This window comes from Lissotriton vulgaris, chromosome 2_1 (assembly GCF_964263255.1).
Source record: "Lissotriton vulgaris chromosome 2_1, aLisVul1.2, whole genome shotgun sequence".
In the NCBI taxonomy this organism is placed as follows: domain Eukaryota; kingdom Metazoa; phylum Chordata; class Amphibia; order Caudata; family Salamandridae; genus Lissotriton; species Lissotriton vulgaris.
Window position 1 is genome coordinate 437,203,913 of NC_141687.1, and position 19,012 is coordinate 437,222,924.

The 19,012-nt window shown below is 44.1% G+C and overlaps 1 protein-coding gene across 1 annotated transcript in view; it reads right to left on the bottom strand.

Annotated features, from left to right (window-relative positions):
* C2_1H2orf80 (chromosome 2_1 C2orf80 homolog) overlaps window positions 1–19,012 on the bottom strand; it is a 299,006-nt gene that overhangs the window by 119,577 nt on the left and 160,417 nt on the right. The window contains exon 5 of the mRNA XM_086955343.1: window positions 7,131–7,218. Within this exon, the coding sequence (XP_086811469.1) occupies window positions 7,131–7,218 (88 nt within the window). The remainder of the gene's footprint in view (window positions 1–7,130; window positions 7,219–19,012) is intronic.

The window sequence follows — 19,012 nt, forward strand, 5'->3', positions numbered from 1 at the left end:
TTTCCCGGTGCGCGGATCGGGTCGCGGCACCAAATTGAGCTAACGGGAAGCTACCCGGTGCACGGACCGGTAGTGAAAAAAAATAAAATTTATATACATAAAAAAATTATATTAAATACATAAAAAATATATTTTTCCTTTAAAAGAAGAATACATTTTACAGCTTTTGATATTTGCAATTAAAAAACCATTGAAATTCACTGAAAAAACCATAGGTTATAGAGCATATATAGTTAGGAATTAGCATTTACAAAACCTTGAAAATTCACTGAAAAAACCATAGGTTATAGACCATATATAGTTAGGAATTAGCATTTACAAAACCTTATTTTACTCACACAAAACCATTAAAATTCGCATATATAGTTAGTTGCACTAACTATATATCGCGCACCCGCAATCCACTGCTGATGATGTCACATATTACATCATTCATGACATGGTCAGTGACATCACTGATGACATCACTGATGACATCACTGATGACATCTCAAATGACATCACTGATGACATCACTGACGACATCTCAAATGACATCACTGATGACATCACTGATGACAACACCCAGTGACTGTATGTTTCTGTAAAGTTAAAATATGTCTTACATATTGAAGAATGAGTGGATGTATAAGTGTCTGGATGAAGGATTTAGTAGGTGCATGACTCACTGTATGAGTGAGTGATTTAATGTGTCTCACTGAGTGCATGGGTTAGTGACTAAACTGTCTTAATTTGTGCATCATTATGTCTGTTGTTCTATAAACTGCTGCATGTGTTGATCAGTAGCTATATGAGTAACTATATGGGTTATTGATTGGTTGCCCAAGTATTTGTATGGGAGACTGAGTGTGTGTGTGGGTGGCTGGGAGGTGTGTGACTCTGTGCATAGATGTGTGAGTAGTTGATTCACTATATGTATGGGTTCAAAAGTGCATTTGGAAACAGCTGTATGGGCGGTTGACTGTCTGCATGAGTGTATTGGTGAGTGAATGGATTTCTCAGTGCTACATGTCAAAGTAAGTACATATATAAAACACAGTACATGTGAGAGTTGACATATATAAATAACTGTGCATAAGAGCCAGTGAATGTGTTAGTGGCTGTATGGATCATTGTGAACATGTATCAGGGATTGTATAAGAGAGTAAATATGTGTTAGTATATGTTTGAATAAGTAAGGTGTGTATAACTGTATAGTTGAGAAAATGGAGGTGTGATTGATTCTTTGCATGACTGACTAGGTGTGTGAGTAACTCCATGGATAAGTGACAGTCTGTGAGTGTCTGTTTACACTGATTGTATCTAAGGTTATATTAGAGTCGGAAGAGGTTCATCGTATTATCACATGAATTATATCATCAGTGATGTGATCAGTAATGTCAAATGAGATGTCATCAGTGATGTCATCAGTGATGTCATTTGAGATGTCATCAGTGATGTCATCAGTGATGTCATTTGAGATGTCATCAGTGATGTCACTGACCATTTCATGAATGATGTAATATGTGACATCATCAGCAGTGGATTGCGGGTGCGCGATATATAGTTAGTGCAACTAACTATATATGCGAATTTCAATGGTTTTGTGTGAGTAAAATAAGGTTTTGTAAATGCTAATTCCTAACTATATATGGTCTATAACCTATGTTTTTTTCAGTGAATTTTCAAGGTTTTGTAAATGCTAATTCCTAACTATATATGCTCTATAACCTATGGTTTTTTCAGTGAATATATATATATATATATATACACACATATATATATTCACTGAAAAAACCATAGGTTTCACACCAGTTATAGTTAGCTGGAAATTTTACTGATATAAAACCATTGAAATTCCCACGTTATAGTTAGTTGGACTCACTATAACTTGCGCGCCTGTAATGCACTGCTGATGACGTCAAATATTACATCACTCATGACATGGTCAGTGACATCACTCATGACATCACTGATGACACCATCCAGTGAATGTGTGTCTTTCTGAAAAATAAATTTGTTTTATATATGTATTTGTAAAGGTCGATGGAAGAATAAATGTTTAAATAAGTGTGTAAATGGATGTTTTTAAAAAAAAAAATTGGTTGGGTAACTGGCTTATTACGTGTATCTTAGTGAATACATATATTAGCGAGTATTGTTTAAATATTTAAATGTTTTTATCAGTGTTTCTCTTTGTGTATAAGTGGCTGCAGGGGTTGGTGACTGACTCACTGTTTGTATGTGTTTTGAAGACAGCATATGTGCAGGACTGTATGGGTGGATGAGTGTGTATATGTGTGTGTTAGTGAGTGAATGACTGTCTCACTAGTGTCTTCATTAGTAACGACATATGTTTTAATCTAGTATATGTGAGTATTGATGTATATAAGTGAGTATAGTATATATAGTGAGAGATTGTAGGAGTTCCTGTTTAAATAAGTATGTGTTTCTATAAGTGATTGTTTAAGAGAGTAAGTATGGGTAAGTTTCCTTAGAAGTAAGGTGGTAGTGTGTGTATAAATGTATATGCAAATAAATGGATGTTCAATAGTTTATTTGCATGTGTGAGTATGTGTGTGAGTAACTTTTGGATGACTGCTGATGTGTAACAGGATGTATAGGTGTATCACTACATATGATGAGTGAGTATATATATGAGTGACTATATAGAACTGTTGGTGAATGAGTGGATGTGTATATAGATGGTGGAATTACTGAATTGGTTGTTGTTACTGGTTTGGGTATCTCCATTTTTTTGAAAATGTTTGTTTCTATTTTTGAATATGTGTTTCAAGCGTTACATTACACTGAAATTAGGTCTGTCACTCTGTCACAAGGATGGTGTCATCAGTGATGTCATGAGTGATGTCACTGACCATGTCATGAGTGATGTAATATTTGACGTCATCAGCAGTGCATTACAGGCGCACAAGTTATAGTGAGTCCAACTAACTATAACGTGGGAATTTCAATGGTTTTATATCAGTAAAATTTCCAGCTAACTATAACTGGTGTGAAACCTATGGTTTTTTCAGTGAATTTAATAGGTTTTTTAAATGCTAATTCCTAACTATAACTGGTGTGAAACCTATGGTTTTTTCAGTGAATTTCAAAGGTTTTTTTAATGCTAATTCCTAACTATAAGTTTCACTTTATAAATAAGACTGTTAGCACTCTAGTTGTTCTTTTTAACACTCTGGTACATTCTCTCATTGGGCTACAGTTGGGCTACATCTAGTTGAATTTTGGGCTACATTTTCAATTTTTGATCTCTGGTGGCCATCTTTGGGCTACATTGGGCTACTTTGGGCTACATTTGGGCTACATTTTGGCTCTAACATATATTAAGCCCAATGTAGCACAATACATATTTTTCTAAAGTTAATGTTTTTTACAAACCACTTCAGAATAGGGCTACCTGTCCCTACAATTGTCCCAATTTTTTTTTTTTTAATTATTTTGGGGAGCGCTCCCGGAGCGCGCCCCGGGGAGCGCCCCGAAAAGCGTATTTTTACAAAGCGCCCCGGGGCGCGCTCCGGGGAGCGTCCCGTGAGCGCCAATATCGCAAACGAAAACATGATCGTGACGTATCGCGTAGCCGCGACCGCGTGATACGCACGGCGTAAGCGCACCCGGAAGTACTCGAGCGAATACGATCGCACAACGTAAACTTCCGACGCGCTTACGCTGCGCGACCCGGGGCGCGTAGCGTAAGCGCGTCGGGTCATGTGAGCAGAAAATAACACTTTTCATTGGTTCATAACAGTTTTGGTTTCATAATGATGAAGCCCCTGGTCTTGTGACCTGAAAATAACACTTCTCATTGGTTCAGGACAGTTTTTTTTTCTAAATGATGAAAGACCCCACCTTTTTTCCTTATTCTGACTTTGTCCTTTGACTGAGGAAGACCTGTTTGTTGCTCTGTCTACTTTTTTGCTCTAAATAATGGCTTCACCATCACCACAACAACCAAGAGGACCAGCTCCAAATTATATTGGTGGTCAAGAACAGGAGGAGGAAGAGGAAGAGGAAGAGGAGGAGGGGGGAAGAAGATGGCTGCCAGAAGAAAATACACCTTACAAACCCAAACCACACTTTATTTGGCAGTTTTTTTCAATTCCAGAGGGGAAAAAAAAGGTGAATGCGCCCAAAGTGACTTGCCTCATCTGCAATGATGAACTTTCACAGGGCAACCCAAATAAGAAATATTCTTTTGGTAACTATACCATGATTCGGCACATGACAAGAAAGCATCCAAACAACTACTCTCGTGCAGAGTTCCGGGAACTGGCCAGTAACCTCCCCCATTCATCAAGGACCCCCTCCCAAAGAAACCAACCCACTTCCTCGGAACCAGAAACATCCGAGGTGATGCCTTGCATTCAGCCGAGATTTGCTGATTTTAAAATTACTTGCACTGCTTGTGGCAAGCTTATCTCCTATGGGGAACAAAGTGTGAAACTCATCGTCCTTGCAGGTGATAATCACAAGTGCCCCAAAAAGAAGTAATTTTTTGGGTTTTTTGTTTTTTTGCTCCAGTTGAGCCAGTTTCAATTCCCTTTTTTTGTTTCTCCCCCTAAAAAAATACAAAAAAAATATAAAACTGTTTTGAAAAGCCAAAAAAAGTTCAAAAAGTTCAAAAAACACAAAAAAAATATAAAACAACAAAAAGAAGAAAAAAAAAAGTTCTTTTTAGAACTACCTCCAATTTCTAAATCCAAACTTCATTTTTTAAAAACTCTGTCACCTTTTTTCCTCATAGTACGCTCCCCGGGCCGCTCCCCGGTGCGCGCACCGTGCGCTTCCCCCGCGCAAAACGAAAAAAAAAAATATTTTAAATGCCCCGCGGGGCCCTTTTATAGCCCCCACATCAAACCTAGGGGGTCAAAGGGGTCTATCCCTGACGCCTTATGGTCAGTTCCCACTTTGTTTTAGCCACCTCTTATGTCTCAATTTTACCGAGACACAAGATGGCGACCGCTCTGGACTGTTTCGAATGTTTACAGACACCCGAGAGCCAATCAGCTTTCCATGCGCACCTCGCGTCACGCGCCCGGAGCGCTCCCTGGTGCGCGCACCGGTGCGCTGCTATAGATATATATATTTTTTGGAACCTAATTTACTCAAAATCCACTGGAGCACATATCTTGAGACATAGCAAAGGCACATCGGGCTACCAGTCCCTACAATTTTGCCAAGTTTGGTGTAAATCCATTCAGCCGTTCGGGCTAAAAGTGAAATCGACCGCCCTATGGAAATTAACATGGGGAAAACGCGTTTTGGGACCCCCCTTTTATCTCGGCCCCCGCTTATTGTATCCCCCCCAAACTTTCAGGGAAGGACCGGAGCTCGACGAGGCCATTTTCATGAAATTTTCAGGCAGATTCGTCAACCGGTGCCAAAGTTATTCCAAATAGAATTTTGAGATTTAACATTGAAAAAAATCCTAACTATAACTACCTACTGGCGACCGCCAGTAGGTAATATATATATATATATATATATATATATATATATATATATATATATAAATATATACATACATATATATATAAATAAATTATTGATGAGAAAACTCTGCAAGGCAGGAGCGCATGTAATAGTTACCTTAGGGTACGAGTTATAGTTGCTTGAGATAACTATATCTGCTGAATATCTATGGTTTTGTGTGTGTAATATCTGAATCTAACTATAATGATCCTGTAAAATATATATAAATAACATATAAGTAACTATAACTCCCGCCTTGCACAGTTTTCTCATCAATAATTTCATTGCAAATGTTGCAGTGATATTATCAATGATGTCATGCAAAATGTCAAAGTTCGTACGAGTGAAATCTGAGCCTAACTATAGCTTTGTTTTTTTCAGTGAATTTTTCAGTTTAAAAAAATTCTATCTCTTATATGTATATATATAACGTTCCTGTAACCTTTGTTTTGTTTCAGCGAATATATAGGATTTGATTTCTGCATTTATATAGTGCACGAATGCCCAGGGGTATCTAGCAGCTGATGCTAGATAACCCAGAGGGTCCAGTTAGGTTAATAATGAGGCTGTAGGTGAGCATGTTAATTGGCGAATGGTACTGCAAGAAACACTGATTGGATGCACACATTGACTTCTTTAGCTCCACTCTCCCCAGGATCTCTGTGCTTGCAAGCAAAATTCCTTTCCTCCAACCTCCCATTTAAAGTCAGATAAAGTTTTTTGCAAAAAATGTAATGCAAGGGTGCCGACTAGAGCAATGTATGCACATGCACTGTTTGTCTTTCTCTGTTCAAGTGATATATAAATGGCACACCTTGTAGCCTTGCTGTTACTACAACATATCCAGCCAAACACTTGTCATGATCTGGTGTTATGTACTGGCAGTTAAAAGGTTATCTCTCTCTCTTCCTTGTTATCAGCTTATAGTCTTTGCAGCTCTTGCAGCATGGTTCTGGCTACAGATAACCAATTGATTCTGATGGGGAGATTAGTAGTACAGCCTCAAGAATTTACAGATTCTTGACTCCACTCTTTTCCATGAGACAGAAAAATGTTACTATCTTCTTTTCGAAGGAAGTGGTAGCCATCTTCATTGAGAAGGAAGAGGAGCTACTTTTGATCCCTATTGAGTTTTGAGTTGGGCTCTCAGCAAAGTGGAAGTTACAATACATTTGCATAATGCTGATAGTCCCAATCTGTAAGTAATCTGTAAGTAATTACTCATTTTAAAGCATAGTAACACCTGTTGGACCCACCGAATATTGATATAGGACAAAAGGTACCACTAGATACCCCACCTTGTACACTTAGCACTAAGGCTAAAGTATAACAGATTGCAAAACAGGCCAACACATTCACTACTAAGAAGATGAATATAGAGATTTCCCAAAAATTAAAATTGTCATAATGTTAACTTCAAAGTTTTAAAAATATTTCGTTATAAACATTTTTGGATGCTACTGCTTGCCAAGAAGAGGTGACCAGCCAATGAACTGTGGAAATGTGTGTGGGTGGTTTTTGACATCTTCATAGATTTTATCTGGGGAGCATCTTTTTTAACAGTTCTTATTATGAAGTGGGTAATCAGCTGTGTGAGGAACTAGTGAACAGTAAAAAGAGAGAAATAAAGATTTCAAATGCAAAAATGTTGTTCTTACCATTAAGATACCAGCAAAGGAAGATAATATCATAGCTTCTCTCTCCATTTTGTTGGGATAGTTGTGATTGGTGAGGAAGGGCAACTTTCTGCATACGAAAAAGAGAAATATAATTTAGCAGAAACAAAGACTGCTTTTTTATGGCACACAAAATACAGTTTAAAGACTCAATTTAAGGTGCCGTCCATGAGCTCTGTAGCACATCCTTTATTAATGTTACAATCTGATTACTTATTGCTGATATGTTTTTGATACCACACCAATTGCTTCATCCGTTAATGATTCACAAAATATTCCATGTTACTATCTTTGTATGAGTGAAACCCTAACTTAGTACACTTCTTTCCAAAAAGAACCTGGGAAACGGGATGCCATCTTCTAAATGATTCATAGCAAGTCATTAAGTGGTGAATGGTAAAGGCTTATTCCCCATCTATTGTTATTCTAATAAGTAATTATATATTTTTTTAAACAAATATTAGGAGAAATGTACACTACGAATGAGTAAAGTCTCGGCCTGGTAGCAGTGGAATAATAACAATGATATTCATGTCATAAAATAGGACTGTCCAGATAGCCTGTATAGTGTAGTTAATGCAGTATGAACTTAAAGTCAATCATTTTTGGCCTTGAGCGGAATCCAAAGGCCTGAAATGGATTCTCAAAAGCAACATGTACTATCAATAAGGGCATGAAAAGTATCTCTATACATCTGATTAGTTAATTCCCACTCCCTATGGTGCTAAAATGTGTAAGGTCTGTATCTAGTGGAAATTACGTCACAGCTTTGTACCTGCCATTAGAATGGGTTAAGATGTTCTGGGAAGGGCAGAGGAAAAGTTATAGGTCTTTCATATTTGGGGTGATGTATTGCTGTCCCAACCAGCCTAGGAGAAGCATGCCACCATCCCTTTTGGTCCATCAACATAATACAACTTTCTTGGTTTAAGATGCTCCATCTTCTTATTTACTGAGTGTAGGAGAGTGCCCCTTTTGGGTGGTCACCCCCAAACACTTTTTATACCCAATGCTGATGGTTATGACTCTGAAAGCTGCTGCTTAGGCCCCAGTGCCAGTGCTTACTCCCTAAAACGATACATGCAAATTGGCAATCCCACTGGGCAAGGAATTTAAACCTCTTGAAAGTCCCTAGTATGTGGTATTCAGGGTGTGGGTGTTAAAGGGGTCACCAGAACCTGAAGCACTGTTTGTGCTATTCTGAGTGACCCAAGTAAACGGATGACAGACTGCAGTAGCAGTGTAAACTGCTAGAACTCGACTTTGCCTTCACCATAGGTGGCAAAGTCAATGCACTATTTTTAATATATGCAGTCACCCCCAAGGAAGGCCTCCTGAGCCCAGAGGACAGGATGATTTATATTAAATGTGAGGACATGTGAGTGCAAGCTCATATATTTCTATAGTGGCCTTTACCATTAAAGGCTACTATGATAAGCGGTCCATAGGATGGCATGAGCTGGACCTGGGGCAAACACGAGGTTGCCATCTTAATTATATTACTGCTAAAATATGTCATGTTTGCTATCAAACGATGTGCTTCATCACCACAGACACAAATCGCATGCCAAGTACAATGTGGCATACATCCAGGTGGCTACCTTAGAGATTGTGTTACAAAGAAAGTACGAAGTTCGTCTGGTTGAGTGGGATCAAGATGTCCTGAGCATGGACTGGTTGTGGGGTCACTGGGGACCACTAATGTGTGCAAGCAGAAGAGGGAAGTCTCCTTGTTGGAACTAGGGCTCTCACACACCCAGCAAGCTAGGTGTCATGCTTCATCATTTGAGCCTGCTCCTCGTCAGGTTGGCGCTGCAATACCTGACAGGCACCCGAAACTTTCTTTGTAACATAGCCTTTGGGCTTGTACGCTGGAACTCGTTAAAAATAGCACTAAGTCCCTCTTTTTGTTTAACATACTGTAGAGATTGCCCACTGGGTTGCCCCAGCCTTTCATGTGCTCTGGCTGCCAGCCAGCAGCAGCTGACCCCCTGCCAGGAGATGTGAACTTTCCCAGGAGTCAGAAACAATGGTCTGGATGTGAGGGAGGTCACACCTCCTTCCCTGACAGGGTGACTAGTGAGGTGGCACATAAAGGAGGTATGGTTCACAGCTTTTACAGCCTGTGATATGCAACCGGGCTGCCTCCCAATGGAGGAAACAACCTTTTCCCTGGCACCCAGGCATATTTGCACCTAGCAGGCTGGAATATTAGGTATTCAGGAGGTGTACAGCTCCAGAAGGCTAGCCACAACTCTAGGGTAGGCTACCCAGTCTCTACAGCTAAGGAATGTTTCTGCCATTTTTAAAAGTGGCAGAATAGAGAGTTATGGGTAAAATAGGTGACACCCCCCAGATGTGGTCACCTCATGAGCAGATAAGCCGCTGGGACTATTTGTCCATTGGCCACTTGCACCCACAATCCTAACACCCTATAATCTAGGATTTTAGGGCTACCCCTGATGCCAGAACCTCAGGTCTGATCTGACTTGCAAAAAAGGACAACAAATAGACCTCTGTCTGTGACAACAGGTCCTGCACAAAGCAAAGACATGAAACTCTGCACCTGTGGCAACCTTCATGGAACTGCAACTTGTCCCGGACAAAAGACTGGCTCCTCCAGACAGACGGACTCCTTAGAGAGCCAAGGCAACTCCAGACTCCCATGACTAGTGCCACTAGAACCGTGCCCACCGCAGCTACCGGAACCAACGAATCGCTGGCCATTGGGTCCTCTGAACAGTGGCGGTTCTTCCATGGGGCATTTGGGCGCCGCCCCCTGCTTTCTCGCCATGCGAGAAGGCAGAAACAACTGGTAGTGTAGTTATTGCCGTTAATATAACTACCATTGTTTCTGCCTTCTCGCACGCAGGTTTTGAGTTTTACTCGAGGGCAGGGGGGAGTGGCTTGGGGGAGTGGCTTGCCCACTGTTGTTAATACTGACTGTTTGGGCAGCCTTGGGCCGCCCAAACAGACAGTATTAACAACAGTGGGAAAGCCACTCCCCCAAGCTACTCCCCCCTGCCCTTGAGTAACGCACCAAGTCCCTCACTCTCTGTATGCTGTAGCAGCAGCATACAGAGAGAAAATGACATAGCCTGGGGCAGCCGGCCGCACCAATCAACCTGCGGCGGTGGAGAGGGAGGCTGCCTTCCGCGCCGCCTTCCTGATGACGTGCTGCCTGCAGGACTTGAACCAGGACGGCGGGAGTCGGGGTGGAGTCTCTACGAACGCCGCGGTAAGTTTACTATTTTTATTTTATTTTAAATATATTTGTTGTTGTTGTATTATGTTGTTGTTTCCAAACCCCTCCCGGCTTCCCACCTCATCCTCTCAAGTGCGATCCCATTTCCAACCACCCCCGCCCGTAATGCCGGCCGCGACTGCATGTATTGCCTATTTGCCTTATTTTTTGTCAATTCTTTGCCCACTTGATATTTGTAACAGAATTTTGCCTCTGGTAGATTTATTGACGATTATTTTCATCTTATATCAAAAAGAGCCACAAGATTGAAAACGCTTTGTTTGGTTTTCATTGAGGGTGGCTGGAGGGGCAGTCTGGGTGGGAGATAATGTGGATGAGGGGGGAAAAGTTTCTGTGACCCAATACGGAAAGGGGAGGGCACTCCACCTCTACAGCTGCCTGGTTAAACAGGGTTCGGCATTGTGAGGAGGGGCTCAGACTTCCGCCATTGCTGCTGCGCAACAGTCCTGAGGTGAATAGGGAACCTGTAGATGGCTTGCAGCATGCGGGAAAGAGGGGACGTTACAGGGCAGCGTTGGTGTTCACTGGCATAGCTGCGTGCTGAGCCCAGTACCACTAGACATATTGTCAGGTATTGAGCGCCCGCAATTCTTTAATTTTAGTATGACAGTAATTTTTAGCCCCACTACTTTCAAATGTCACCAGCCGCCACTGCCTCTGAAGGATCTGACGAATGTAAATGGTCCAGCTCATTGTAGGAAGTACAGTCCCGATCTCCAGCAAGTTTCAGGTGGCTACTGTTTATCAAGGACCTCCAGACATTAAAATTCCTTTCTGCTGAGATTATCCGAGTCAAGGATTGCTCATCGCAATCCAGAAACCACCACCTTTATTCAACGCTGCACCTTGAGGGAACATCGAAAAACCTTCATCCGAAAGTTGCAGTGGCTTCGTTGTCAACTTTGTGCACCCAGCACTGTGCAAGCGGTAAAACCAGCTCCCCTTTGGCTCTTGTTTCAGCACCAGGGGCAGCCAGGACAACTCTGCACCTGGAATTCTCTAGCTAGGTAAAAGCCAACTGATTGTCAAGGCTTGGTCCTGGGACCCGCTTCACCTTTACCCCTTTTGGGTACCACTAGACTCGACCTGCAAGGGACCGATAGCCACTAGTTCTTTTCCATTAACTGCAATGATAACGCTTTGCAGTACTGTTTAACATTGATTTAATTTTGCTTCTAAAATTCCTAGCTTATACTTTTTCCGATTGAGTACATTTTGGTGTCTAAATTTATCTAAAATTATGCTTTTTTTAAAAAATTGGTGCTGTATTTCTTTTGAGTAGTGTCAATTACATATCATCCATGTTGGTACTCTGAAATGCTTAACACGTTCCTCTAATAAAACCTGACTGCTCTTTGCCACTCTACCAGAACTGAGCTAAGGATTTATTGTTGTGAATCCAAGAACCAACTATGGAGCATTGTGAGAGTTTTGTATGGTAAACCCTAACCCACATCACCACATAAAATCCACCTTCCTACACTGAGGACTTAAATCGGCTGGGCAGCAAGGTAGCAAAACCATAAACGAATGTCCATGCTATTGGGTAGAATGAGTTAGACATTTATTAACCCCTCCCCCCAGTAAAGAAGTGTAGTACCAGCCAAAACCAGGGCTCTCTCACACATCACCGTAGTAGTTCGCATTATTCAATCTCTGATTGGTCACACTACTTCCCCAGTGTAGGTGTCGGCCGCTGGCTCTGCACCTGAGGGAGCCCTTTATTTTATTTTTTTAAGGTCAAGCTAGATAGTTCATGCGCTGTCTCTTCGAGACCTGCTGTAATCAGTCTGTGGGCTTCAAGTCCATCCCCTCTCCCCTTTCTTGCCATTGCTTTTCATTTGTCTGTCAGTGTCCTTTAAGAATCCTTGCTTGCTAGTGGTCAGTCCTGCCTCTTTGCCTCTCCTTTGTATCTTCTGTTCCTCCCACAGAGCAGGGACAGAGCAGGGACAGAGCAGGGACATTGTACTGTCTCATGCTGCCATGGTGCTTTATCTGTTCTTTGGGGGGCTATTTATTTCTTGGTTTCCTGGGGGGCTATTTATTTTTTGGTTTCCTGCTCCGTTACTGTTTGTCTGTGTTTAGCTTCAGCACCCTAGCTGCTTTTATTCAAATATAGCATTCCTCCTACCACCTCCTCTTAATGCCACAGTTGTGTTACTGCTGCTTTTTTTGACTGTTGCTTCCCTCAGCGTCGCACAAGCACCTGCTTGTATTTTTTTTATTAGGCTTTTTGCACCTTTCGATCTCCACCGTCAGTTGGGCTTTTCTAGGAGGATATGTGCTTAATTTGGGCTTCCTTTTAAGACTGGTTGGGCTTGTTTTTTTAAGTATTGCCTGCAAAGGCTTCACATCCCACCCCCTCTCTTTCCTGGCTTTTCATTGGGTCCTTTGTGGGCTACTTACTTTCTTCCAGTTCTATTGGCTGTCGCATATTTTCCTGCATTGACCAATGCTTGTTGGTACAGCAGAAAGAATGGTTTGGGTCTTCCTTTCTTTTAAGTGAACACCGGATAAGGAATTACAGACATTTTGTGGTGAACCCGGGTACAAGGATAAATCATAAGCAAGGCAGATCCCATAATAAGTTTTCTTTTACTTAAACCCTGTAAAGTGAGCAGCGATGCCCTACTTACCCGGACAGTTTGTAAATTCAGCCTAATGTCCTCAGAGTCTTTCTATGTCTGCCTAAACTCGTCATGGAAATTGAGGAGATCGAGGCTTTTAGACATTTTACAATGCAATATATTTATGCTGATCATTATTTCTGTACTTCGCATTTTTCCGAAGCAACGGTGCGAAATATAAATATTGTACCAAGCTATATTTTTAAATTGCTTGTGCCTTCTTAAGCAGAGTAGTGAAATATAATGTTTGGTGTATGTTTATTCTATTTACACCAAAGAAACAACACCGAGTGGAGTGAAGGGCTCCAGCCTTAACCTTTTGTCTTACTGGGCTAATTACAAGACATATATATTAGATTCAATCAGTGAATAACATGTAAAGAACAGCGGTGGCAAGATAGTTGTGAATTTACCAAAGAAATATGCAGTAGTCAGCAGGTTTTTGATTTGGATATGTGATAGTAAAATCAGCCTTCTATCCTTCTGATGTTAGTAAATTGAGTGCTGTTAAGTTAGTTTGTTATTTTAAAGAAACTGCATAATGCTGTAAAAAGTGTTAGTTTTAACCTTTTCTACGCGTATGACGAGCTCAGCTCGTCATGAGGCACAGGGGAGCTGTGCTCATGACGATCTTAGCTGATCATAACGGCCGCTGAACACCCACGCGTGGCTAATTCCCCTCCTGTGCAGGCGTTCCACGGGAGTGGGCGGAGTCGTGACAAGCTCAGCTCGTCATGAGCACAGTCCACTGTGCTGCATGATGAACTGGGATCATCACGAGCATCGCGGCACCACGCACGCCCCCCCACCCCCCACACCGCAGGGCAATTAGCCCCACGTGGAAGGGGTTAACAAGAAATGAGTATTGCGCATACCAAGGGTACAAAGCAGAATTACATTATAATCGTGAGTAATTACTTGGTTTCACAATTTATCGCATGGTAATTTCCAGTTCTCTTTGTAGCTATGATCTGCCTTCTGATAATAAATCAGTGGCTCCATGCAGCATATATTTATTTTTTCTCGCAGTTTTATATAGCGCGGACTCGACCCAAAGGTATCAGAGCGCTTTACATGAGTTGCATAACAGATGGGCACTTTTAGAAATGAGATTTCTGTTTGGCTACAGTTTGCACCAAAGCCAGGCAGAAACCACCACTCTAGTCAGGATAAGGGAGTTACACTCCTAAAATAACCCCTGCTCACCCCCTTGGTAGCTTGGCACAAGCAGTCAGGCTGATCTTAGAGGCAGTGTGTAAAGCATTTGCACCAAACCAACAGTAATACAATGTAAGCACTACAAACAAACAGACACCACCCCAGGTTAGAAAGATATTCAATATTTTTATATATTTAAAACAAGACCAAATACAATAAAAATCCACAATACAGTACTTTGAAAAATGTTGCTTCACCAGATGAATTTAAATTGCAAAAATAAGTTGAAAACACAGTTCGTACGAGTCGGTAGCTCAGTCCAAGTCTACCGCGATGCTGAAAACAACAGAGTCTTGCAGTTTCAGCTGGCCGCGTCGGTACGGAGCAGCAACAGCGGGACAGACTCGTTAAGAGTACCTTTCATAGTGCGGCTAACATGGAGGTGCGAGTCGGTCTTGGCGTCCGTAGCGGTTGTATTGCAAAGTGGAATCGGTGCACGATGCAGTGTCCTTCGATGCGGTGCGAGCAGTGGCTCGGTGACGATCGTCCAGACGGCATCGGTGAGACCAAGGTGGGCGGTGCAGGGCGAGACGGTGCTCGATGCGGTGCTGGCAGGTTGCGGTGCAGGTGACAGAACTGGTGGTGGCGTCCGTCGCGGTTATGGTGCAAAGTGCAAGCAGTGCATGGTGCGGTGTCCCTCGATGCGGTGTGAGCAGGGGCTTGTGACGATCGTCCAGAAGGCGTCGGTGAGACCAAGGCGGGCAGTGCAGGGGGAGACGGTGCTCGATGCGGTGCTGGCAAGTTGCAATGCAGCGACAGAGCCGGTTGGCGGGAATCGGTGCTGGCCAAGCAGGATAGCGGTGCGTGACGAGGCGGTCACGGGTGTCGAGCCAGCGGCAACCGTGTTGGTGAGACCAGGCCAGCGAAGTGTAGCGAGGCGGTGCTGGTTGCGGTTCCTCTCGATGCAGTTCAGGCAACGGCTCAGTGATGATCATGCAGACGGCGTCGGTGAGACCAAGGTGTGCAGTGCAGGGCGAGTCGGTGCAGCCTGCGGTGCCTTCAGGACACAAGGCCAGCGACGGAGTCGGATGATGGAGTCTGTCGCGGTTCCCTCTTCTCTGTGGCAACTGAAACAGCGGTTCCAGGAGTAATACCCAGAGGTTGGTGAAGTTTTTGCAGTCTCTGAGACTTCTTAACAGGAGACCAGCTCGGTTTCAGGCCTGTTGAGATACTCAGCATAAGTAGAAACACTTCAGCCCAGTCCTTTCACTGCCCAAGGCAGAAGCAGCAGCTTCAGGCCAACCCAACATAGCAACAACACGGCAAATGGCCAGTACTCTTCCTGGCAGCTCTTCCAGCTCTTCTTCTTGTCAGGTTCCTTGATTCCAGCGAGTTCTAAAGTATTGGAGTCAGGACCCCAATATTTATACTGATTCAGAAAAGGGGGTGGTGATGAACAGAGTGTCTGAATTAAGCAGACCACTCTTACCCAGTCCAAAGATCAGGGCTTGATCCATCACCGTTTTTTAGCTCACTGCACCATCCCAGCTCAGAACCTGGCTACATGCAAATTATTCTGTCCCTCGCCCAGTGCATCATGGGAACAGGGCAGACCAGACTACCAAGCCAATTCTACACTGGAAAGGAGACAAGCTTCCGGGGACCGGTTTCTGGCATTTCAGCCGTTGTCGGCCCGGCTTGCTTGAATCCTGATGGTGCAGTGAGCAAGGGACTCATGTCTGAGTATACCCTGCCACACCTATAGTGGCCAAAAACGATTCAGAAAAGGGTGTGGTGATGAACAGAGTGTCTGAATTAAGCAGACCACTCTTACCCAGTCCAAAGATCAGGGCTTGGTCCATCACCGTTTTTTTTTTTTTTTTTTTTAGCTCACTGCACCATCCCAGCTCAGAACCTGGCTACATGCAAATTAGTCTGCCCCTGGCCCAGTGCATCATGGGAACAGGGCAGACCAGACTACCAAGCCAATTCTTCACTGGAAAGGAGACAAGCCTCCGGGGACCGGTTTCTGGCATTTCAGCCGTCGTCGGCCCGGCTTGCTTGAATCCTGATGGTGCAGTGAGCAAGGGACTCATGTCTGAGTATACCCTGCCACACCTATAGTGGACAAAAACGATTCAGAAAAGGGGGTGGTGATGAACAGAGTGTCTGAATTAGGCAGACATCTCCTACCCAGTCCAAAGATCAGGGCTTGATCCATCACTGTTTTTTAGCTCACTGCACCATCTCAGCTCAGAACCTGACTACATGCAAATTAGTCTGTCCCTGGCCCAGTGCATCATGGGAACAGGGCAGACCAGACTACCAAGCCAATTCTTCACTGGAAAGGAGACAAGCTTCCTGGGACCGGTTTCTGGCATTTCAGCCGTCGTCGGCCCGGCTTGCTTGAATCCTGATGATGCAGTGAGCAAGGGACTCATTTCTGAGTATACCCTGCCACACCTATAGTGGGCAAAAACGATTCAGAAAAGGGGGTGGTGATGAACAGAGTGTCTGAATTAAGCAGACCACTCTTACCCAGTCCAAAGATCAGGGCTTGATCCAACACCGTTTTTTAGCTCACTGCACCATCCCAGCTCAGAAGCTGGCTACATGCAAATTAGTATGTCCCTGGCCCAGTGCATCATGGGAACAGGGCAGACCAGACTACCAAGCCAATTCTTCACTGGAAAGGAGACAAGCTTCCGGGGACCGGTTTCTGGCATTTCAGCCGTCATCGGCCCGGCTTGCTTGAATCCTGATGGTGCAGTGAGCAAGGGCCTCATGTCTGAGAATACCCTGCCACACCTATAGAGGCCAAAAACGATTCAGAAAAGGGGGTGGTGATGAACAGAGTGTCTGAATTAAGCAGACCCCTCTCACCCAGTCCAAAGATCAGGACTTGATCCATCACCGTTTTTTAGCTCACTGCACCATCCCAGCTCAGAACCTGGCTACATGCAAATTAGTCTGTCCCTGGCCCAGTGCATCATGGGAACAGGGCAGACCAGACTACCAAGCCAATTCTTCACTGGAAAGGAGAAAAGCTTCCGGGGTCCGGTTTCTGGCATTTCAGCCGTCGTCGGCCCGGCTTGCTTGAATCCTGATGGTGCAGTGAGCAAGGGACTCATGTCTGAGTATACCCTGCCACAACTATAGTGGCCAAAAACGATTCAGAAAAGGGGGTGGTGATGAACAGAGTGTCTGAATTGAGCAGACCACTCTTACCCAGTCCAAATATCAGGGCTTGATCCATCACCATTTTTTAGCTCACTGCACCATCCCAGCTTAGAACCTGGCTACATGCAAATTAGTCTGTCCCTGGCCCAGTGCATCATGGGAACAGGGCAGACCAGACTACCAAGCCAATTCTTCACTGGAAAGGAGACAAGCTTCCGGGGACCGGTTTCTGGCATTTCAGCCGTCGTCGGCCCGGCTTGCTTGAATCCTGATGGTGCAGTGAGCAAGGGACTCATGTCTGAGTATACCCTGCCACACCTATAGTGGACAAAAACGATTCAGAAAAGGGGGTGGTGATGAACAGAGTGTCTGAATTAAGCAGACCACTCCTACCCAGTCCAAAGATCAGGGCTTGATCCATCACCGTTTTTTAGCTCGCTGCACCATCTCAGCTCAGAACCTGACTACATGCAAATTAGTCTGTCCCTGGCCCAGTGCATCATGGGAACAGGGCAGACCACACTACCAAGCCAATTCTTCACTGGAAAGGAGACAAGCTTCCGGGGACCGGTTTCTGGCATTTCAGCCGTCGTCGGCCCGGCTTCCTTGAATCCTAATGATGCAGTGAGCAATGGACTCATTTCTGAGTATACCCTGCCACACCTATAGTGGGCAAAAACGATTCAGAAAAGGGGGTGGTGATGAACAGAGTGTCTGAATTAAGCAGACCACTCTTACCCAGTCCAAAGATCAGGGCTTGATCCAACACCGTTTTATAGCTCACTGCACCATCCCAGCTCAGAAGCTGGCTACATGCAAATTAGTATGTCCCTGGCCCAGTGCATCATGGGAACAGGGCAGACCAGACTACCAAGCCAATTCTTCACTGGAAAGGAGACAAGCTTCCGGGGACCGGTGTCTGGCAATTCAGCCGTCGTCGGCCGGGCTTGCTTGAATCCTGATGGTGCAGTGAGCAAGGGACTCATGTCTGAGTATACCCTGCCACACCTATAGTGGCCAAAAATGATTCAGAAAAGGGGGTGGTGATGAACAGAGTGTCTGAATTAAGCAGACCCCTCTCACCCAGTCCAAAGATCAGGACTTGATCCATCACCGTTTTTTAGCTCACTGCACCATCCCAGCTCAGAACCTGGCTACATGCAAATTAGTCTGTCCCTGACCCAGTGCATCATGGGAACAGGGCAGACCAGACTACCAAACCAATTCTTCACTGGAAAGGAGACAAGCTTCCGGGGTCCGGTTTCTGGCATTTCAGCCGTCGTCGGCCCGGCTTGCTTGAATCCTGATGGTGCAGTGAGCAAGGGACTCATGTCTGAGTATACCCTGCCACACCTATAGTGGCCAAAAACGATTCAGAAAAGGGGGTGGTGATGAACAGAGTGTCTGAATTAAGCAGACCACTCTTACCCAGTCCAAATATCAGGGCTTGATCCATCACCATTTTTTAGCTCACTGCACCATCCCAGCTCAGAACCTGGCTACATGCAAATTAGTCTGTCCCTGGCCCAGTGCATCATGGGAACAGGGCAGACCAGACTACCAAGCCAATTCTTCACTGGAAAGGAGACAAGCTTCGGGGGACCGGTTTCTGGCATTTCAGCCGTCATCGGCCC